This window comes from Eubalaena glacialis, chromosome 11, assembly GCF_028564815.1.
Source record: "Eubalaena glacialis isolate mEubGla1 chromosome 11, mEubGla1.1.hap2.+ XY, whole genome shotgun sequence".
Lineage (NCBI taxonomy): Eukaryota > Metazoa > Chordata > Mammalia > Artiodactyla > Balaenidae > Eubalaena > Eubalaena glacialis.
In genome coordinates this window covers 72391963-72416990 of record NC_083726.1, presented here as the reverse complement: position 1 = coordinate 72416990, position 25028 = coordinate 72391963, and the positions used below count along the sequence as shown (strand labels likewise).

Genomic DNA, 25028 nt, shown 5'->3' with positions numbered 1-25028 from the left:
AACAATGGATGTGATGCAATGGATGACACAGTTTACAGCTACGCTACAAGCCCTGAATTATTTTTGCATAACATTCCAATATTCCCTGAAGAGATTTTATACACAGGTTGAAAACAGCTATTTTCCATCATAGTCAAAGTCAACTTACATTTTAAATGAAAGGTACACTGTTGCTTTTCTTCAGTTTTTACAAGGAGTTGCTATGATGATGTGTGTTTGAATATGCTCACAAATTCAGATTATATACGTAAACTACATATAATCAGAGGCTCCACATCAGGTCTTAAGTTTGGCATTAAGATGTCTGACCACAGACCCTCCAAATAACATTCACAGCATTAGAAGTGACAGAAATTTTCCTTTCTTTTTCTCTCCGTATCTTCTCAAAGGTTCTCTTTTGTTTGAAAACTGGGTTTATAGAAAATTCTTAAGAAACAAATCCATTAGACATTTGGAATTAACTGGTAGAGATGAGGTTACAATAGATATTTTTCATTTAGAAGTTTGACATCGACTTGTAATCAGTTTTAAATTGCCTAGTCCAATATGCTATTCCATGTTCTCATAATTCTGTAATTGCTAGATATTTGGATTAACATCATATTCATTTTTGGTTAAAAAAAATTCTTGCATCACCTTTTACACCTGCCTTAAGTTTATATAATTTAGTTTTAAAAATCTAGTTTCGTGTTCAATGAATTAAGAAACGACGAACATCAGGACAGTTTAGCCAGACTTTAACAGGCAAAAAAGGGTTCCTTTGGCAATGTATAAAAGGATAACTGTTACAGTACTAATCATTATTTAATCTACTTTTATTAAATATTAAAATGCAATAAGGCAATTGTTTAAGATGCTTGAAATTACATTTAATAAAATGATAACTGGCCCCACACCTGACATACTGCTTCCCTACTTTTCTTCTCTATTTTACTCTAAGGAACGAAAAGTTATTTAAAAAAAAAAAAATCAGTGGTCTCGCTAAATCACTACTGATTAACACTAAGGTGTTTATTACTTACAAGATAAACTTCTGAAAAAGAAGACACTGAATACTTTCTTTTAAGGTTTTTCCATTTAATGTACTCCTGCTGTCTCCTGTTCTCTTTAATCCATTCCTAACACTTCAACTGGAAGTATGCCTACTGAGGAATCAAGAGATGTGATGTACTGTTTAAGCTGCCATTCATTCAAGGCAGGGCAGTGGTTCCCAAGTCTGGCTTCTTATCAGTATCATTTGGGAGAACCACTGTGATAGATTCCTGAGCCCCCTTCATATCTAATACGGCCATCCCCTCCTCCTGTGTTATCTATGTGGTCAGTACTGCATAATCCAGCATCTGGGAAGACTAAAAGGATGTTAAAAAGGAAGATATTTGTCATCGTGTTTCGACAGGTCTTAGCTCACAAACTTGGATCCAACTAACAAAAAAAAACCAAAAAAAAAAAAAAATACAATGTTGAATCACAGCACTAAATGATCAGTGAGTAAAGTGACTAGGAAAAGACTTCAGGATCAACAAATCAAACAAAGGTAGCCTGGCTGCCCCTTCCATGAAAGCCAGCACAATTCCTGAGCCCAGAGGGCCTCGTGAACTGAAACAGAGGAAGGCAAGCAGACGGTGGTACAGGCTGGGGTGCTGCAACTCAAAAAGTGACTGTTCCCACACCTCCGCTCTCTACCTCCACTTCTCGATTTCCCCACTCTCATCCCCTCTCTTCTTGCACTCTGCCTTTGGCCATTCTCACTCTTATTCCCTTCTCTTTCCTCACTTTTCTCACTTCCTCTCTTTTCCTTCTTCCTTTGATCATTCCTTTACATCATTCTTTCCTTTGCTTTCTCTTCCTTAAAAATTCTTCCTTACATAATCTAAGCAAATTCATACCGGAGATATAAAACATGTCAAAAAACATTTAGCCTAAAACAGAATGATCTGTTCAGGAGACAACAGAGCAACACAGAACTTCAACAGTAATGCTGGTGTGGCATGATACAAGCCATGGAGCAAATCCATTCTCTCTTCTGGGTCTCAACTTCATGACTTCTGAGTCTTATGAGGTGGGAAAGGCATATTGATTGTTCACAAACTTATGGCACAGAGAAGGTTAAACGATATGCCTCGGGTCCCTAACCAAGAAGAGAATCCAGATCTAGTTCACAGTCTGGTTTTCTTTCCATTACACCAATAACATCTGACTGGAGGCAAGATGAGAGAGCAGTGAGTAAGCAGTAGTATTGTTTCAGGCTCTGAAGTGTCCAAAGATAAGTGGGTTACCGTATACATTATGAACTACTCTTCATAGGGAAAAAAAAAGTATGTATTTTCTTAAAATGTAAATCACAATATATATTTTCTAAAGGTTTTCCAAGTTCCTCTAAGATGGCTACTTCATATAAATGAGGGTTGGCTACATTATAAAGTCATTCCACTTTGGTAATACTGCAGCCCAGAGATAGTTCTGAGGTCAGAATTGTTCTAACACATAGACTCAAAGAATATAGAATGTAATTCGTATAAACTGCATAGATACACCGTCTTATGGAAAGAAATATAAAACATTCTCTAAGCTGTTCTAGAATTTAACCTCATTAATGCTGAGAACTGCATTTCTTGAGACTTCTCAAGGAAAAAGTTACCTTATCTAAAGATAAACTCAGAAAACTCATTTTAATATTTATATTAAATATTTTTAAGGACTTTTTGTGATATCCTAACTCTTAGGTAAACACAGTCCCTAAGTGGAGAGTTTTCGCCATAACCCAATTTATGGTAAAATGCTCAATTAGGTCAGGTCTGAATAAACCACATGAAGAACCTTCCAACTGATCCACAATGTAGAGTGTGTAACAGTGTAAATAGGTACAACAGACGTGAGACCACAGCATACAGTCCAGTGAAACTATGACCACACGCTACCCAGTCCCAATCATACTAGAGCCTATGGGGCTAAGAGTCTCTGTTCACTAAGGAAATTAAATCTAAGCAACTTCCTAATATAAATTTGTATCTTGTCAATAACCCCAAGTACTTCGGCTAATGTTTCAGAATCACATTTATAATCCACCAACTGTACCGAGAATTGTGGTCCTAACTTCAACCTTCAAGTTGGCAAAATGATTTCCAGGGGTTCCCAAACTAACTGACACCAAAATCATCTGAGGTGCTTATTAAAAATAGAATCACAATGTGACTTATTTTTGCACTCTGATTCTAACATTGTAGTCAATAAGGGAAATCTGCCTAAGAACTGGATATTAACCGAAGCCAAAGGAGATATGATGTCACTATAGTTACCGAAGTGTTCACAGAGGTGAAATAACATGATGCCTGGCATTTTCTTTAAGATACTTCAGCAAAGGAAAAAGGGACAGATGACACAAATGTGGTAAGATACTGACGTGTTTGATCTGGACAAGGAGTACCACTGTACTATTCTCTCTACTTCTGTGTAACGTGCAGACCCATCTAGACATGGGGTACCAGAGTCACCAAAGGTGAGGCCCAGGAATCCATTCTCAGCAAGGTCCCCACAAGAGTCTAATGTAGCCAGGCCGCCAATGGTCTCATCTGGGGACCATTAAAAATGATCCTATACCCTCCAAACTTCAAAATTCTAGGGACCTCATTTTTTATTTAGCAAATCAACTTCAACAAGTTCACAAGTTCTCACAGTCACCACGGTGCTCGGCCAGGGACGCACAGACTGTGCTCTCTGAACGCTTCTGTCCAGGAGTGCTGGGCAGGCCATCAGCTTCTAATCTGCCTTTCTTACACCTTCCTCTCTCAATTTGTCCCTGACTGAACTGCAAAGCCTGAGGACCGTCTTCCACGTCTCCACAGAGGGCGCTGTGTCTTCATAAAGCCAATCACCACTATTTTCACAAAGGTGATAGTCTTCCTTCATGATTTTCTCTTCTCTATTTAAGCGTTAAAATGTCAAAAGGAGACAAAGAAGTTAACCATACAGTACTTGGTAAAATGAGACATGTGCCCCGGCACAGTACATGCTAAGTACTCAGAATGTACAGCTACAGAAGACAGGTCAAAAACACTAAGAGAAGTAATATTTTCTTATTGCCAAGATTAAAAAAAAAAGATAACTGTCTTAAGTGATATTCAAAGAAGGAGGACATGCACATCAACCAAATCAAAACCAGTTCTTCTATAATCAGATGTGACCATCTACTGAAGCCAATCATCCATGAAAGTTGTCTAACTTACTTAAAGTAAGGCTCTATACGTATATTTGCTTCTTCAAAAATATCTTGCAAAGCCATTTTGAGGTAGAAGGAAAAAGGTTTAAGTGGACCACTTTTTTTCTGCTCCACTGTAACTATAATGACTGCTCACAGGAAGTACACAGCTTATGCATTTTGGTCCATCACATTTTCCACCATCATATAAGTACACTCGTTAGGTTCTCATTTTATTATCAGTATATTTATTGTGTCCAGAATGCCCAGTAAAGCTGAAAATTTTCATTTAAAGTGATAAAAATTTCCTAAAATACCTAATTAATAATCTTAGGTATGACTTTGGGCAAGACAGTTAAGCACATACAAATGAAAATTCTACGTTTCACAAATACACACAGAGACTAATATCCAAAACTTTCAGTTTTCCCTCTCAATTTTAAATGTGCAGTTTACTTATAAACTAAAAATAATTTTAAGCATGATTGTCACAAAAATATTTTAAAACAGAGATGAAATGTATAAAGGCACACATAGATTGTCGATAGTGACATCAGTTACATCACATTTCTTTAGAAACAGAACATTTTCTGCTCCTGTAAACAACTTTCTTTTCTCACACATTTAAAGTGAGGTTAGTGCTGACGTAAAATTATTGCTATACTCACAGTTTGAGTGTTTCCACTGTGTATGAGGTACATTTTTCTCCAACCATACATCCCTACTGCTCTTACCCACTTGAGAGTAAGAGTCAAACGAAGTCTGTAGGCTATAACCATTCAATAATATCTTCATCAATACTAGAATGATAGCAAATAGCATTACAAAACATCAGAAATCAAAAATATCTTCTTGTTGGGGTCCAAGACTTCAACTTATTCTTCATTACATGAAAATACTGCTCATTTAACTTCTTCGGGAAAAAAAATTATTCTGAAGATGAATAATTCCTTCCTGAACACTTCATCTAAGACTATTCCTTCACACATATCCTCTGACATTTTGTTGTTTTAATTCATTTGATTTAGCGGTCACCAAGAATCACCTTTCCTTTGGTGGTCTATCATAACGATCCTGTATGCTTTTTGTCAGCTGTTTGATAAATATTTTGTAAATTTTTCCACAGTATGTATGCACTGTCTTTTGTAGTTCCAGTTCTAAAGGCTTTAATAAAGAATGGATGTTGTCATCTTCAAAAGAACACTAGAGAAAGAAAATAAAAAGACAAAGATATATATATAAATTTAACTCTATTCCCAACAACTTCTTCAATCAACTTTACATTGACAATCTCCATTTAAAGTCTCACAGAAAGCATGTGCCCAACAAATAATTTCAATGAGTTAAACAGACTACGATCTCACAGGAGGAGGGAGAGAGTACGGGTAACTCACTGGGGGTACTGGGGAAAGCCCTTCAGAGAGGAGCGTGGAGGCAGGGCACTCCAGGCCAAGGCAAGAACATGGTCAAGGGCAGAGAAGACCAGAGATACTGACAGGTGTGAGGTGACAACCAAAAGCTCGAGGTGTCTGAGAGAGACTAATAAGAGCCAAGAATCACTCTGATAACACTGGTGAGGCTGGACTGGAAAGGAGTGAGATGGAGGCACGGAGTGGGAGGAATGCAAAATGACAGCACAGGTCAGTGCTTCCCACAGAACCCTAACTGCACAAAGGGATCCCAAGGATAGATATGTTTGAGAACTGCTAAATACCATGCACTCTTGGGGGGATTCACAGTGGCACATGAAAAACTATAAAAACAGAAAATACATCTGTTGGGTATTGTTTGGCCCACTAATTCCAAAATATACTTTTTACCAGAATCCTTTTCACCATAAAATATATTAATATCCCAAGGAATATATTTTGGAAAACACTGTTGTAATAGTTAAGTGCAAATAACCTGTGAGCTTAGTATTTTCAACCAGGTACATTTTTTGACTTAGTATTTGCAACTACAATCAGAAAGACTGACGGGGCTTGAAAACAAAACATTTTACGGGAAAAGTTTGAATTCAGTGAAAAATGCAAAATCTTGAAGGAAATTCAGAACCTGAAATCTAGGAGGGCTGCATATGACCTGAGGTTCACTACGCTGCCACTGAGGGAGAGGAAATAAAAGCACCACTTGAATCACAATTAGTGAGTCTGTAGGAAGCCACAGCCCATCTAGGGAGAACAGGCTGAATGTAGATGCTAATTTAGAACATGGACGTGTAGAGCTGCAAAGAGATCCTAAGCCTGGGTGCCTCTAGTGCAAGAAAACTATGAGCATTAACTGCATGAAACCTTCACTCTTGGGGTGATTTTTCAAACCTAATTCCATATACTGAAGATAAATATCTTGAAGTATTTTTGAAAACCAAAAAAAAAAAAAAAGAGGAGAGGCTTAACTGGGAAGAACGTAACGAAAATAACAATAGCTAGCACACAGGGATCTAGGAGAGACTGTTGAAAGCTGGACTGGTTAAAAGAGGGCACTTCCTACATGCCAGGCATTGTTCTAAGAGCTTTATACTTATTAATGCCCTTAAGCCTCATACCAATTTCATGAAATAGGACATCACTATTTACAAAGAAGCAACTTAAGGCAGGGGGAGAATCTTCCCAGTTACAAAGCTAAGCCAGGAGTCCACCTCAGCTGCAAAAGAAATCGATAGCTAGTGGGAAGCAGCTGCATAGCACAGGGAGATCAGCTCGGTGCTCTGTGACCACCTAGAGGGGTGGGACAGGGAGGGTGGGAGGGAGGGAGATGCAAAAGGGAAGAGATATGGGAACATATGTATATGTATAACTGATTCACTTTGTTATAAAGCAGAAACTAACACACCACTGTAAAGCAATTATACTCCAATAAAGATGTTAAAAAAAAAAAAAAAGTCAACAGCTTTACAACCACACAGCACTGCTTATCCAAAACAGCAAACGCAACTGTGCCAAGTCAGTTTCAAAAACTCTGTTAAAAGATGCAGCTCAGTTAACAGTGGGAAACTGTGCTGTGCTGTATACAGACATGTCTACATTTGTCTGGGGTTATGCTGAAGAAGGTCAGGTTTACCTTACCTTCTTCAAGGTTTAACACCTGTACTAAGTGATACTGTCAAGTTACATTTCACTGTGTATAAACAACATACTTGGACAACTGTGGCTGAGAGGCGAGTAATAATGGGACGAGCAAACTGTGGTCCTTTTCTTACTCTACAATGACAAAAGATGAAAACTTTACAAAGGTGTTTAAAAGTTAACTCCCAGGAACACTTGAGATTCAGTTCATCCATTTTCATGTGATTTAAATCCCAGTGTTTGTGGTTACCTTTCTTTTTTCTTCACTGGGAAAGTCTTTTGATGAGTATTTTCCCTAAATAAAAATAGTGCCTCATGAATTAGAGCTCTTTTAGTCCAACATATAACACAAGTAATTTGACCTTTACGGGAGAAGGTGATAAATCACCCAGATGTCTACCTGTACGTACACAGCCGGAAGTCACGCCCGCCACCAGCCACAGACTCTGCAGTGTCCAGGAGTTGTGCAGCATGGAACGCACATCCAGACGTTCCCTGTCCCAGAGGCCACATGTGCCCTTACCTGACTGTGCGCCTCTTCTCATACCAAGTGCTACACTTGACTGGTCTGCACCATTCCTGCCTGCCTGGTACTCATCCTTCCAGCTCAGTCCAATGGCAGCTCCTCTGAGAAGCTCTCCTGACACAGTTAATCACTCCCTCCCTCTTCACTGGCACCGTACCCAGCACACAAACTTTTAGGAAGGTCATGTTTTATATCTAAGACTGTCAGTTGAAGGCAGTGAATAAATAGTGAGGCTATGATGACCACAAGTAGATAATTAAAGGCATTTTCAAAAAACAGAACATGTTTTAAAAGTATGGTAGAATGGCAGGCAGTTCAATCCGACAGATGCTGAGTGCCAACTATGCACAAGGTGGTGCAGGAGGGAAACGGTCGAGAACCCCTTGCATCTCTGCAAATCTATTGCATCTTACGCAAATAGAAGAAGGGTGTGAAGTAAATCAAAGGTGACACAGAAACACCAAGAAATCTAATAATTCAAACGAAATACAAGAAGCAGAAAATGTTTTACAGAGCAATAAGATGTTTTGTTCCCATTGCGAATCTGCAATTTTTAATCTTAGTATTTTTATTCACTCAGCAACTAGTATTTAACAACTATGTATGGGCTGCAAAAACTGATTTGCTGGCAGACATAGCCATGCATTTACATTTTAAAAATGGTTCACGTCCTTATTGTTCACAGCATTCGATGGCTATGGCTAAGCTTCTGTCTGAAACTTGCATAAATGCCCTTGTCTAAACTGCAATTCTTTTAAATTACACTTCTCACTGAATTATAGATAAGGGAAGATAAAAACACTAACCAAGAGCACCAAAAAAGACTGATTAACTTCATTAAGCTGAAAAATGGGTAATATGGCTATTAGTATGGACCCAAAACAAACATTAATCTTTAATTACTTCAGTATTTGAAATAGTTTTTAAAATAAGATTTATTTTTTAAAAATCAAGTGTAATTAATCAGCTTAAAACCAATACTCAATTTTTTTTAAAGTTTATATTTATAGAAGATCAGAAAAGATCAAATAAAACTAGTAAGATTTAATTCCTTAATAATTTTTTTTTAAATGATCAAAGGCAACAAAGAAATCACATTTTTCTAGGAGTGCATTTCTTTTCTATCCTGCAAAGTCTCAGAACCCCAAATGTACCTTTTGTCATTTTTATCACCTCCTGACAACCCATGATAAAGCATTATTAAAATACGATATTGATTTCTGAAGGCATACAAGGTCGGCTACATGAAAATGAACATCACTAAATTTTATAATTCTTCAGTGAGTGTAGCTGTATCGTGATAAACTGATTATTCAGAAACCTTCTCTCTCAGGTTTATAGGACAAGAAACTTAGCAAAAATGCTAAAACTGTAGCCTACAATGCTGTCAGCACTTTGCCTACCACCAGGTTTGAGAAACTCAGCTTTCCAGGAGAAAACTTCAGCTCCTTGTCACTGCAGATCGTCACCTTACACAGCGTGTCATCACCGCATCCAGCCCAGCCCTGCCGCTGCCTCCCTTCACCCATCACCCCAAGCAGCTCCACGCCTGACCTCCTCGTGGACCTTTCACAACCCCTGAGGCTTTTTCTCAGGTAATTTTGGCCCAGCCTGCTCACCTGGCAAACTCTTACTCATTCTTCAGGGCTCACTTCAAATGCCTCCTCATCAACGAAGCCTTCCCTGGCTCTTCGGGGCAAAACTTGCACTCCTTCACAGTCCTAGTACAATCTGTGTCTCAGTAGGTTACAGTTCAGTATCTTTATCCTCATGCCTATTACTGAGGTTGGCTGTACTAGCAAACCATGAGAGCAGTCAGGAGCAGATACTGAGCGTCTAGCAAACAGGGGCATCAGCTCTTCTCCTGACCCCCACGCTTACACCAAACCACTCCTGTTATTCTACTTATGTTTTTGTCTTCACGTCCACATAAGATGAGACACAGTCTAGCAGAGCAGTGGACACACCCACGTGAGAGATGAGTGCTGACCTACACTTCTCCCCAGGTATCAATGAATTAGCTGCATGGATAGCACTTGATATAATGCTCCTTAAGCAAAATCATAAATCCAGTCCTTATTTGGATTTGCCCCAAGTCTTGGTCCCCAACATATTCAGAGACCTGGTTCATGCATCATCTCCCCCTGTCAATCCACCTTAATTAAACAAGAGCACCGTAAGAACAAGGAAAAAAAAAAGAGAGAAGAACAGATATCTGGGGTGGTGGGGCCAGTATAATTTTTTCCCAAACTCAATATAAAGTTAAGTGCTTAAAAGAGAAAACTCCATTTACAAAGGCAACAAAGAAGATAAAATACTTAAGGATAAACTTAAGATATGTTCAAAGTCCATAGTGTGAAGAAAACTATTAAACATTCCTGAAAGACACAAATGAAAGACAGACCTTGTTCTTAAGATGTCTCAACACCATTAAAATGTCTGCAGTCACTAAGTTAATATGTGAAGATGATACACTCCCAACAAAAAAACAAGTTTTTTATGTAATTAAATGAGTTGATATTTGTGGAAAAATAAAAATACAATAGGTAGGAAAACACTGAAAGGACAGGCTATGAAGAGGAAGTAGCCCTTTCAGATATTAAAATACAGCACAAAGCCTTTATAATTAAAATAGTGTGTAAGAGTACACAAATGGACAGACCAATGGAGCAAAAGAGAAAATCCAGAAATTACAAATGGAACTTTAGTATATAATAAAGTCAGTATCTCAAATCTTTGGGTTACAGATAGACTTTTAAATAAATGGTGTTGGGACAAGACAGCTATTTGGAAGAAGATCAAATTAGATCTATTCCTTGCTCAAAAGAGTAAACTCCAAACTAAATAGAAGGCTAAATGTAATAAATGAAAAAGTATATCCGTGAATTTTTCTATAAGCTGAGAATAGGCAGGGAAAGACTTTCTAATTACTACTTTTTTAAAAAAAGGTTTTAAATTTGATTACACAAAATTTTTAAAAAACAACTTTGAATGGTAAAAAATTCCATAAACAGTCAAATTGGGAAAAAAATTTACAGCAGATGTCACAGAAAAAGAACTAATATCTTTAATACACAAAGAACTTGCAACAAATGGTGGGGAGGTGGGGAGTAGAGACCGAAACTCCCTCATGGTGATGACTGTACAACTCTGTAAACATGCTAAAAACCACTGAATTATTTACACTATGGGTGAACTGTGTGGTATATAAAATATGTTATCAATAAAGTTATTTTTTAAAAATGATAGAAGACTAGGTGAGAGATTTGAAAGAAAATTCACCCCCCAAAAAGATGTAAAAACAGCTGTTAAATATATAGAAAGATGTTCATCTCAATCATAAGAGAAAGGCAAATTAAATTTAAACTAAGATTCCATTTCTCACTCGTTAGAATGGCAAAACTTTTTCAAGCTTGATAATACACTCTGTTAGTGAGGCTGTGAGTAACAGGCCTCGTCATGAACTGTTGGCAGGAATGCAAATAATCCCCATGTAGGGAAAACAGGCGGTATCTTCAATTAAAATTATCCCATGTCCAGGAATTTACCCTGAAGAAACATCTCCCAACAATACAAATATATGTATGGCAAAGTTATGCACTGTTGCATTATTTATTATTCAAAATGCTGGAAAAGACCAAAATGTTCAAACATAAGAGATTAATTCAATAAACTCTGGTACATGCACAAAATGGAATATCATACAGCTGTTTAAACAAAAAAGAGCATGAAGAAAATATTTATAAATGCCCAAATTTCCAGAATACTGTAAAAAAGGTAAAGCGCAAATAAAGATGAACAGTATGCTACTTCTCATGTAAGAAAAGGAGAATTACAAAACATACATGTATCTACTTACCTGTACAGGAAGGACAAACCAGAAAATGAAATTGGTGATGGGGTGGGGGGCCTGGGGTGGAAGGATGGGGAAGGAGTGCTACTTCTAAGTAAACCGTTATATAGTTTTGACTTTTTGAAGTATATTAATATTCCTCATATCAAATTAAAGTTAAATCAACAAAGATGAGGGGAAAAAACTTAAAACTGAAAGCATACAGAAACACATGAACCCAACTGTATTTCAAATGAATAAATAACCACACTGAAAGAAGGAGAAAAGAACTACCGCAAGTAATTTCTGAACACAGTACTGAGTACACACCCTCGTCTGCGGCAGGGGAGGGGCGGGGGGAGGACGAGAAACAAATCCTTTATAGTAGGTTGGTTTTTCAAGAACAGAGGAGTGGAGATAGCAGTATGAATGGAGCATTTTTGAAATTAGTTTAAGTGTACTGTAGAACTAAGCAAAAGAGGAAATATTTTATGTTCGGAGCCAGGATTCTAATTGTGGAAGAAAGGAGATAAAACAGAAACAAAGTAGGAGAAGGCAAGGAAGGGGCCTGAGGGAATGGAACTGGAGGCATCGGTGTGAGCACATGACTATGTGTGTTTGTGTATCTGTATTTCCCAGCTCTGCTGCTGAAAGGGCTTAGAAGGGAAGACACCCTTGTAGCGATAAGCATCAGAGTTCCTTTGACAGCTGACTTCAGGGTGAGGGCAGGGAATGTATAACAAGATGAGCCTGGGATATTTTGTTTGGACAGAGAATGTGGAGGTACTCAAAATAATGATGGGAATATGTCAAGTGAGCACAAGAGGTAGCCAAAAGGGCTCCCAATCGCCAAATCTGGCACAACTTCAGCATCAATATAAATAAAATTGAATACTGCATTATAAATCATGGAAAAAAATACATATCAATGAGTTCACACTGATGATGTATAGATCAATAAGTGGGCAAAGGGGAGTGCTCTTCCTCATAGCAGAACGCCAAGTGCCAGAGCTAGATGTGGAAGGAGTGCCGGGTTTATAATTGATGAACTAGGGTAAAGGATGTGCAAATTCTCTGTAAGCTTGCGAGTATGTTCACAAAAACATTTTTTTTAAAAAAGCTTACATTTCTCAGTGCTTCATAAATAGCTCTAAACGCTGGTTGCTTATCATCATGGTAAACACCTCTGTTCCCATGAAGAATAAAGATTCCTTCTTCTTCGGCTTCTTGGCAATTGCTTCCATATATGCAATGATCTGGTCGATAATTCCATTGACACGGAAAAACAAAAAGGCTTTCTATGCAGAGACAAAACAAAAAAGCAAACATACCCTAATTCCACAGAATTAACACTTTGCAGAATTTTAGTTTAAATTTAGTTTACTCTGTCTTAAAAAAAAAGTGATAACCATTAGTATAAGCCAAAATCAAATAAATGCATTTCTCCAGTTTTGACTAAATATTAACTATGATTTTTTTTACAAATGCAAAGAATAAATTTAAATGATTACCTGGATTATGAAAAAATATGATATTCAACAGATCTTGATCACCCCATGTGATGTTCAGTTTGTATTTTTTAAGCAATGGCATAAGTATATCTCCCCATCGTAGTCGCACAGTGGTCATATCATTCTGTTGGTAAATACATTAATGAGATTCTCAGGCTTCCAGGTTTAAAACGGCAGCATAATGACAGTTCCCCATTCTTCCCTTAGCAATTGTTACAGAGCAAGGGGAGAAGTGTAAACTTCTGTTTCAAAACCAAGTGACCCTAATGTAAACGTAAATGTCAGTAAAACTGTCCAGCTGGAGTGCAGAAGACAACAAAAGAAGGTATCTGAAGCTGCACAAAGAAGTGATAAAACTAACAGATGTAGGGGAGGAAAGGGAAAGAGAAAGTAGGTGGTAGTTTAAGTATTATGACTGTGACCTCATCTTAAAAAGCAGATAGCTTTAGTACCTATGTCACATGTCTAGACACAGTACCTATGTCTCTGTCATACAGCTGCTGAGGATCAAACCTGTTAATATATAAATAAAAAGTCCTAGGAAAAGTACCTGGCACAGTGTTAGCTATTATTATCACCATGATCACTATTATTCTTAGTCTGATTTGCCAACCCTTTATAATTGGCATTTCAAAGAGGTCATTTGAAATTGATAAATCAAAAATAGATACTGAATTTCATCAGATGCCTTTTCAGCCTCTACAGAACTACTCATAGCTCATACCTAGGGAAACAACAGAGTTGAAAGAGGGCTGGGGATCATGTGAACCTGGGGTGAAGTTGAATACTAAGTCTTTTATACCAATTTGACTCTTTGAAACTCTCCAGACTTAAACCAGTACTCCTCAAAGTACAGTTTGCAGTGTGCTGGTCAGTGAATTTTTCATGTCCTCTACAAGATTTAAGTACACAAATTAAGAGTAAGATTTAGAAACTTTTATAGCAATTTTATGTCTATTTAGTCTTATATTTTCCTAGTAATTTATTTACATTATTTTTACAAAAGCATTGCCTCATGACAGGTTGTAAATAATGTTAAAAAAAACACTGATTCTTCTCCACAGATAGCTTAAAAAACATTGTTACAAGCTATTCTAGAATACATAATAAACACAATGGAGGCATAAACAATCTATCCTTTGAGAAAGAAAAGTCAGAATTCCTGGAAAAAAAACTATGTATTTAAACTAAATATAATCTGCTATAATTGTATTACCTTTGTGTGAAGTTTCTCAGAATGCAGTAAATACAGTAAACTATACGCAATCAGAAATAAATCTGGAAAATGACTGAAACAAGTTTTACTTAAGGAAATAAGAAAATACTTTATTGAAAGGATGACTCTGAAATAAGTCACTGATCATGTTCACTAAATGTTCTTAGGATCTGAAAAGGAAACTGAATTGCTCAAGGACCAAGACCAGAAACACATAAAATAGACAGGACTGGTGGACCCCTTGTACCATGTCATGTTCAAGTCTTCACTGGATTCTACTTATGCAAAAAAAAAAAAAAAAATGTATAGAGAGACAGAAATACACCTATTCAAAGAAATGCATCTATTCAAAGAAAAGAAAGATAAAATTACAAGGTCCAGGGCAGTTGTAGGGAAAAAAGAAAAAATCAAGGCGTGGGAGGTGGGGGGACCCTTATAATACACGTAAAGGAAAAGTCCTACTAGAAAAGTACTGGACAAGAAGCAATAACACTAGTATTATTTGCTGAGGATATAACCTAGAATATCCAAGACAACCAATGAAAAACTATGAGAAATGAGCTTAATAAAGAGGCATCATATATAAAAAGAGCTCAAGTCAACAGAAATGGAAAAACAGCAAAGTAGAGAAATAGTCAAAGGATATGGCCATACAGCCATTCCCAAAGGAGGAAACAAAAATGGCTAAAAATTGTATGAAAAGATTTTCATCCCACATTGGTGGTACAGTCAGGAAAGTAAAAATTAAAATACATGAGATGTTTTTCAGCCATATAACTACATATTCATAGTGGTACACACAAACAAAATCAAAACATTCTTTCTCCACAGTATCACACATATTAAATGTGACAGACTATATGTACTGACATAAAAATCATTTATATATTTACTAAGTGAAAAAAGCAAACTGAAGATATATAAAAGAATTCTACATATAAATGCTAATGTATATGTATATCTGTTTCAAAATACTTTTTTAAAGGGTCTGAAGAATACATAGCAAAGTTTATAACGTCATTTGGGCAAAGGAATGAAACTGAGGAGAGTGGTGTGTAAAGGGGGGACTTGTCTTTTTACTCTATATGCAATGAATTCCCTGAATTTTTATAAGCATGATTTAGTTTTGTAAATTTTTTTTTAAAGAAAACATTTTTAATCTTACAGTACAATACCTTGAAAAGTACAGTAGTACAGTACAACAGCTAGCATACAGGAACTGGCATCAAGTGAACGGGCAAGAAGAGTTACTGACTGGAGGAGGGAGAGGAGGTGGAAGATGATAGAGCTGAAGTAGTTTTGTAATTATTTAAAAAGATGTAGTTCTAATTTACTAATTTCAGCAAACCTACCAAAATGCACATGTATTATATTAAGATAAATTAGTTTCATTTCTAGAACTATGTATGCTTTTGAAAATAGACTCATTATTATCATCAGTTTATGTTACAAATAAATATAAAACTGACAGGTGGCTATTCATATTATGTTCCAACAATGCTAGAAACTGAGAACTCATCAATTCCCAAAGATTAGTTACTCTCCTAATCTCTGAAAAGTTCCATCCCTTTCGGTAAGATATTCATTGATATTGTTTTCTTAAGCTCTATATGTAATACAATAAAAGCCCTCCATCACATACATATTTCAAATATGTAAAAACGACCCTCACAGCCACCTCACAATAAGTATTCTTTTTTAATATTTTTCAATAATTCATTAATGGCCTAGTTTCTAAAACTTCTGTCTGTCCTCTGCCAGTAATTATCTACTGAGTTGCTACTTTACGCCAGACTCCATGCTAAATATTCTGAATACAAAGCTGCATAAAAGACACACCCTGCCCTCAGTAGATGGAGAAAACAGGCAAAAATTACTTTACAAAGTAATATATGGCACGACATGAACAGGGTACAGTAAATATATAAGAAAAAAATTCTCAAGATCCCTTATTTATATTCTCTGGTTTTTAGCTAATAAATAGAAAAAGGTTAAGAAATATCTTAATAGAGATTCAACACTGCAAATACAATCATAATACAAAATACAAAGCAGTATCTTAGCCAGTGTTATATCAATGTCTATCAAGCATTATGAGAAAAAAAACAAAAAAGTTAAAATTTTACTATTTTAATTTTTAAAATATATAATTACAATACATCAGGTTGGAACTGAATAATCATGAATGGTAGGGCTGGGTGACAGCAAAGCAAAGAATTTAAAACATGGCCACTGTCCTAAGTGGGTAATCTTACAGCTTTTCATGTGATAGGAACTATGGGGTAACCTTTATGGATCTGCATGAAACAGTTTGAAAAGTTATTACAAGTAATTCAGTTACATCACTAGAGCTCTAAAATTTAAGATCGGTGCCAGAAATTATAGAGTTAGTAGGAAAAAACAAGGCAATGTTTGCTAAAGATATGTTTGGAAATCAGGAAAAATAAAGAAAGATATATGAAAAACGGAACTAAAAATCAATACATTTTGTAGAAACATATCAGCAATCATAAATACAATATTTAAAAACAGAGTAAATCTGTGTTGTTCCCACTGGGCAAGAATAGAGTTGTTTGAAACATAGGGATAGTAGGTATGAAGTAAATTGTGCCTACTAAATTAATGTACTATCACACGTCTCATATTTTTCTTCATTAAGTCATTAATACATAGAAAAAAACAAAAGCTTGAAAGTTTAGAAATTATTTCTAATCCCACATCTACATCTCTAGCTGGTTTAGAACATGCCACAGACAAAAAGAAAAGGGAAAGGGGAGGAACTGTTAAACATATTTAAGAATGATATTTAAGTAACTAAAAGGTAAATAAAAAATAATCAGTGATTTGAACTATACAGCTGCAATTTGAAATTTTCTTAAAAATCAAGTAATGGTGTTACACTAAATTATCTCTAAGGTTATTTGCAACACTACACTTCTCATAATTCTAAGAATTTCAAATGACGAGTTCCTGAGCAGTCACATTATTCCTTAGCACATAATCTTACAGCACCATCTTCTGGTATAATATTACTGTGCATAGTCTAACCATCAGAAAAGTAAGAAAACTCATGGTATGACACCTGTTTTATTTAGTAAAACGTTATGGTACATGAAATTTTAAAACTCAAAATATATCAAAAAATTGGGTAATTGAAGAAAGATGTTCACTTGTAAGCGAAAGCACAGGTTACACTGGCCTCATTAATGCATTCATTTGTGGAAGACAAAAGTGAAATGAAATCAAGATTTCAGAAAGGTACAGAAAATGGGAAAGCTAAAAAAACCCCTAGGTTTACTAGATCTTTACAGAAGACAAGAGTGATGGGTATTAACTGTCTTAAGAATGAAATGTCGAGATGTGGGTGGTGAAGGCTACAAGCAGTACTGCTGCCTACAGCAAGGATAAGAAGGGACAAGAGATTTAAATCAGACATGCAGAAAGGAGTAATAAGTAATGGTGTAAATTCTGGTCCACCAGAAGCCATAAGAAAAATACCAGACAAATATATATATACATACAAATATACATATATATTACATATATATTCATATCATAAAAGACATAATATCCCTTGATGTTTGATTTAGTACTAACTAGATGTAAAGGGATAAACAGTGAGTCTCTATCAGTGTTTCAGAAGCCACTGCTTTTAGCTAACACTGAGGTGCTTACTATGTGTCATGCTCTGTACTAAGCATTTTGAATGGGTCTCTTTTAAAAAGACAACCTACATAAGTCCATTTACTATCTCTATTTTTCAGCCGAGAGCACTGACATTTGAAAGTTAACTAGTTGGCTAGTGGTTGTGGTGAACAGGTGGCAAAGCTAAACGTAAGGCTAAACCACTTGACTCCAATGCCCCCAGACTACAACGACTTAAGGACTCATCAGCGTGAAACTGGTAAACAGTACAACACACTCGTGTTCAGAATATGCAGAATCAGAGAATTTAAACAGCCTCACTCTTCTACTGACCCCACAATTTGAGAGACGAGAAACACACAGGAACTTTTTTTTAAAGTTAACTTCCAATACCACCAAAATAGCCAACATTTCCTATGTGTTAGCCTCCCTTCTAACTAATTTAACCCTCACAAAAGCCCTATGACATAGGTACTGTTATCTGTCATCCCATTTCACAGATGAGGAAATCAAAGTCCAGAGATGTTCAAAACTTACCCAAGATCTCAGCGTCTGAACCAAGCCAACGGGACAGTCTTTAGCTCTTAACCACAATCTGTGTTCCCCCAAGACGTACCACACTTTAGATTCAAGTATTATGAGGCTGCACAACTATAAAATGACAACTCCTGCCTGGAATACCAATCTAGGAAGGTGATGTTCACACTTGCTGCACTGTTACTTCATTGTAACGCCATCCGCTCTGACCTACTGTAATGCTCTAATAAACAGAATACTAAGAACACACTTTTCTTCAATTATTCTAGATAAGTGGAAAAATTCTGAATAGCTCGATCTAGTTTTTAATAAAGCAAAATTAAATTGGAAACCAAACAATATGGAGGGAAAAGAGAGATAAGTTAACCTGGATTGGTGACTTACCTTGAAATACTTCCTTCTCATTCTGGTCATGTTCATCAACATAACTCCAGAGTTCACTCCAGTTTTTCCATAGTATGGATGTCTGGCAAAGCGATTATACCAGCCTATTCGAGGCTCTTCATGTTCTGGTGCCATTGCAGCAATTTGTGTGGAATTAAATTTCTTTAGTAAAGACCAAATATCATCAACGGGCCGTAAAAAAAGGATATCAGTGTCAACATATAATAGTGAGTCAACTTCTTTTAGGATTAACTGTGGGGAAAGATATTTGAATCATTAACTACAACTCTATTTAATATAAAACATGAAAGAGGCTTTCATTATTTAAAAAATACCTAAGAGAGAAACTAATTGACATTAATTTTTAAAAGTAGTTTTTCCCAAGTCTGTCATTTTTCACAAGAGCATATATAGTCTGCTAATCTTTTTAATTAACTTTTAGAGAAGAAAAGCTATAAAAACAAATCAGAACAAAAACTCAATACTAAAAATTGGAAGAAAAAATAAAAGCAGTATCCTCAAAGACTAGGGTGGAAATGTTTTTCATAATGGAAAATAACATTAGCTTCGGTGAACTGACATTTCGAATCTTAATTTCCTGAGGTAAATACAGAAATTAATCAGTACAAATGAAGATCTTCTCAACTTGTCCCCTCAGCCTGTAACACTAATGGCCAGCACTTTTACCTCACTCTGGGCTCAGCTAGCAAATGGTAGCAAATACCGAAATTGAAATCCAGACCACCTAACTCCAGAGTCCATGCTCTTATTTCTGAGCTTACTATCTCCCAACAAATCAAAGAAAATGTGCACTTACATAGCAAGGGCGAAGACAAGACTTGTCTTGGAAGACTCGCTATGTCACTTTCTGAGAGACGTTAAACCTCCAACATGTGTCTCTTATAGGAATTTTCAAGGGTAAGTTTTTATTTCTGCCTTACCCATATACTTTAGAACGTGACTCCTGTGAATTTAAATGTATTGCCTATCCCAGTGTATTAGTAAGACTCAATGATTAGGTTAACCTAAAGGTTTTTGGTTAAGAATACAATGAGGATAAGAGCTTGATCTTCATTCTGCTCCTTTTCAAAGCTGCTACCTGCTCCTGCAGTTACGAAGGTGAGCAGTTACGAAGCTGAAATCACTCCCTCCCCCCACTGATTTAGTATCAGGCTGGGGAAAAATATCTGACAGTTGACTACAGAGCCTGAGTAGGGAAGTGTCACTTGTTCAAAGACTACAATTAAAAGGGTATGCATGTACGTGGATGTCTGTTCCTCTCTCTCTTTTGGGGGGGCCAAGAGTGAGGGAAATTGTTTTTATATCAACATTTTGCTTCTGTACCATGAGACAAATGTGTGTTTACAGACTTTGTATTGTGAGCAGTCTAGGAAGACACTACAGGAAGCTCCAGGGTTACTGTTGGGAACCACTGCCAACTGGAGATCATACATGAGGTTAAATAATAACCACATCAGTATTTTTCTATGGTTCCTTTTGGGGGAACAAGGAGTTGGCAGAGCTTACATGGGTTCTTTTAATCCATCTATTTTAGAGGAGAAACTTAGTAAAAAAAAAAAAAAAAAGGATTTTGGGCTTCCCTGGTGGCGCAGTGGTTGAGAGTCTGCCTGCCAATGCAGGGGACACGGCTTCGAGCCCTGGTCTGGGAAGATCTCACATGCCGCGGAGCGACTAGGCCCGTGAGCCACAATTACTGAGCCTGCGCGTCTGGAGCCTGTGCTCCACAACAAGAGAGGCCATGATAGTGAGAGGCCGGCGCACCGCGACGAAGAGTGGCCCCCACTTGCCGCAACTAGAGAAAGCCCTCGCACAGAAACGAAGACCCAACACAGCCATAAATAAATAAATAAAATTAAAAAAAAAAAAAAAAAAAGGATTTTACTTAGAAAAATGAAGAATCAATTTAGTTAGATCTGGTTAAAAAGATGCAGAAGTAAGAGTGAAGCACGAGGACAATTTGACAGGCTTCAAGTATTTAATTTTAGTATTCAAATTCCATTTAGGAATTTAACCAGATTACATCATTAAATGATCTGGCAAATTTCCTATCACGACATCAACAACTGAACTTTTTAATAATGTAGAATAAAACAGAAGAGCAATGGCTGTAACCTCATGCTTCTTTCATCATTGTTTTTCAGTGACATATCTGTGTTTATTTAATGTCATAATGTGCTTATTTAAGGTCAGCCTCCCACATCAGACAACAGGCTCTATGAAAACAAGACATCTGTCTGTTTCATTCATTCCTATATACCCAGCACTTCATTACAGATACTTGGTAGAACAGAGGCACTCAAACTATTAATTAAATGATGTAACATTGCAATGATTCAACATAAGATTTCTTTTTAATTTTTAAAATTTAAGGCCTACATGAAGTACCTAAAACTTCTTAGGCTTTTTCCCTTTAATCCCTTATTTGTGTGCTTCTTACAATGGAAGCACGTAATGAGAAAGATATCCTAGGATCCAGATTTTTTATGCTCAGCAATAAAGCTACTGGTTAGGCAGACTCAGCTATCAAAATGTAACTTAATTTTAAATCTTAACTGACATCCTGGATTTGATAAACTCTATTCTTAATATGCTAAGAATTGCCTTAATCCACTTAATAATAACAAGTAACTTAAGTTTCTTCCCAGTAATTCATATACCTTCCAGAAACTTGTGAGCTTCTTAAATTCAATATTTCTAACTACCGTAACTATTTTAAACATTACAGTGGTTCTAACAACTACTGAGAATTTTAAAACTATCGGTGAATTCAATTCAAAATGGAAGAGGTAAGCTTGCTTCTGAATATTTTTATTTATTTTTAATTTTTTTTTTCTTTTTTGGCCACACCATGCAGCTTGCAGGATCTTAGCTCCTGACCACAGATCAAACCCGTGCCCCCTGCAGCGGAAGCACGGAGTCCCAACCACTGGACCGCCAGGGAAGTTCCTGAATATTTTTAGATTAAAAAAAATAATCAGGGTTTATCACCAGAGACCACCACCAAAGAACAGCCCCATTGAATAAATGGTTCCCATTTCCCTTCGAGTTCACGTGCCTCAAATTTTGTGTCTGTGTTAAAATATCAGCTAGAAAAGGTGAACTGGCTTGCTGTTAAGACGGAAATGATTATCTAATGATCTACTTCATTTCCCAAATTATAAATGCAGTCTGCAGCTGGCAGGTGATCCTGCCACTGCATTCCTCTTGGCAAAGACGTGGCTCCATTAAGACCTGACGACCTCTAACTCCTTCTTAGAGATGAAACATTTATAGCAACTGAACAAATTAAAATGTAAGAAATAGTATTTCAACAGAAATTATTTACATTTTTCATTTTTAACAGAGGTTTTTTTATTGTAGCTTTTATTTGTTCTATGGGAAGTTTTTCTTTCTTCTCATGTTCAAAGGGAAAATCATACATGTGTGTTTATTTAACTGATTTATATGGAACTCTTCATTAACTTGTGAGTGTAAAAGCAACATGCAAACAAAAAAAACACTGGAGAAAAAACTTACTGGCAAGAACAATCTCTGGGAAGCACACGGTTTAAAGAGCTTTTTCCATTCTGCTGCATTCTCACTTGGAAAAGTTATCGGGTATAATGAATAATTAAATGTTTGTAGAAATGACCAGCTGTTAAGCTAAAATAAAAAAACAAATAAAAAATAAAAGAACTCGGTTTAGATTTGTTTCACTTTCTCTGCAAAATCATAAACCAACAGATTATTTTTCAAAAGCTAAAATTTAAGATGTTATACATTGTATGTCATACACACTTAAGAGAAAGTTAGGATTCTTCTTTCCCACCATTTTGTTTTCATTCAAAATCTTAAAGTCATTCCAAGATGCTAGAAAGACTCCACCGTTAAGATCTGAGGGACAATTAAAGTTATAAGGATATCAACCACAAAACCAAAGTGGAAAGAGCCTTACAAACTGTTCGCCTCCATCAGCTTGACCTGATGTATAAATCCTCTCAATCCCTAAACAAGTTAAACTCAGAAAAATTAAGCACTAATTTTATTACCACAGTATGTATGATATAACAGAAAATATTTACAATCCAAGTCAGACCAATGTGAAAAACTGATTAGAAAATATTTATCTATATAGTTTCAATGTCCACAGATATTCCTGGTGATAAAATATTTTGATAAATACATATCCAGTGCTGATTTTAAAAAAAAATCATTACAAAAAGCAAAATCTGATTTTCTGATCTGAAAATCTATAATGAACACGTTTACTCTTTAGTATCCCAAATGCATTTCAAGACACTGAATTGCTTCAAATTCAGTTTAAGTATTACCTATCACTGCTGCTTAAACAGAATTGTTGATTTAAATTTCCTACAGAGCATTCACAATTTTTGCGGGAAGAAAAAACTAAGCATTTTATATAACAGACTGAAGATGATCTCTTTTTGAATTATGTCTGTGTTCAAGTAATTTTTATTTTTTCCTAATTTTTTAAAATGCTCAACACATATCTATTTTTTATTGTTTTATTTTTATTTTATTCTTTTTATTTCTTTTCAGTTGCATCGGGTCTTAGTTGCGGCACACAGGATCTTTCCTTGTGGCGCTCGGGCTCTCTACTTGTGGCGTGTGGGCTCGAGTGCATGGGCTCTGTAGTTGCGGCACGCAGGCTCTCTAGCTGTGGTGCGTGGGCTCAGTAGTTACGGTGCAAGGGCTTAGTTGCCCCGCGGGATATGGAATCTTAGTTCCCTGACCAGGGATGGAACCCACATCCCCTTCATTGGAAGGCGGATTCTTAACCACTGGACCACCAGGGAAGTCCCTGTTCAAGGGATTTTTAAAAATATTAATTCCTCCCTCTTTCTTTCCTTCTTTCTCTCTCTCTCTCTCTCTCACACACACACACACACACACACACACACAAAATCAATGCCTTTCAACATAGTTTAAGGGAATAGCTTTACTTCCAACACACTGTTTTGATGTCTCTGTTAATTACTTTCAAACACTAGTATTTTATTTTCCTTGCGTGACTTATAAATCACTTAAAGATCCTTTCAAGGGACTTCGCTTCACAACTACAGAGCCCACGCACTCTCGAGCCTGCGTGCCGTAACTGGAGACCACACGCTGCAACGAAGAGCCCAGGCGCCATAAAGAAAGATCCCATGTGCTGCAACTAAGACCCGACAGAGGTAAAAATAAGTAAATAAATAAATAAATAATTTTAAAAGAAGATCCTTTCAATACCAACTTCAAAATGAAATCTTAGTCATTTTTGAAATTCTAATATCTAATCATCTTTTCTGCAGTAAAAGCACATTCCACAAATATTTGATTCTCCTTCATCAAAAGCAAAACCAAACAGTCTCAGAGTTAACCATGATAGTTAAAGAAAAACTAAGTTTAAAAATATAGTATATATCATACAAGCAATAACTCAGCCAGATTTGAAGACAACACAGAAGCCGCATATAAGATGAAGCAATAAATTTATTTTACTTTTATATTACATTTTCAAAGGTTTCCACAGTTCGTAGCAATCTCTTACTATTCTCTGAACTGTTAGGACGAGATTAATTCCTCAGTTAATATTTTAGGAAACAATCCAGATAATAAGATTAAGATCACAAAAGCACACATCACAAGTACAGAGACTAGAAATATTTTAAAACAGTAAGTAAAGCTTCTCTTCTGGGTGTTTTTTTAATTGAAGTACAATATTATATACGTTACAGGTGTAAGGTACAGGTACACAATTTTTAAAGGTTACACTCCATTTATAGCTATTATAAAATATTGGTTACATTCCCACACTATATACAGGATACACTGTGATGTAAAATATATCCTGTAGCTTATTTTATACATAATAGTTTGTACTTCTTAATCTCCTACCCCTATATTGCCCCTCCTCCTTTCCCTCTCCCCACTGGTAACCACTAGTTTGTTCTCTGTTAACTGTGAGTCTGTTTCTTTTTTGTTATATTCACTAGTTTGTTGTAATTTGTAGAATCCACATATAAGTGATATTACACAGTATTTTTTTTTCCTCCATCTGACTTCTTTCACTTAGCACAATGCCCTCCAAGTCCATCCATGTTGCTGCAAATGGCA

At 36.3% G+C, this 25028-nt stretch overlaps 1 protein-coding gene across 3 annotated transcripts in view; it reads right to left on the bottom strand.

The window, feature by feature from the left end:
* The window catches only part of GXYLT1 (glucoside xylosyltransferase 1), a 55364-nt gene that overhangs the window by 6234 nt on the left and 24102 nt on the right, over positions 1-25028 (bottom strand). For 2 of the 3 annotated variants that reach the window (XM_061205271.1, XM_061205273.1), the window contains 5 exons: positions 22449-22574; positions 18912-19163; positions 13130-13253; positions 12744-12916; positions 4745-5398 (listed from right to left, as the gene is read on the bottom strand). In XM_061205271.1, coding sequence (XP_061061254.1) covers positions 5237-5398; positions 12744-12916; positions 13130-13253; positions 18912-19163; positions 22449-22574 — 837 coding nt within the window. In that variant the 3' untranslated portion in view covers positions 4745-5236. Of the gene's footprint in view, positions 1-4744; positions 5399-12743; positions 12917-13129; positions 13254-18911; positions 19164-22448; positions 22575-25028 lie in introns of those variants that run through there. The other variant, XM_061205272.1, reaches the window with a different exon arrangement.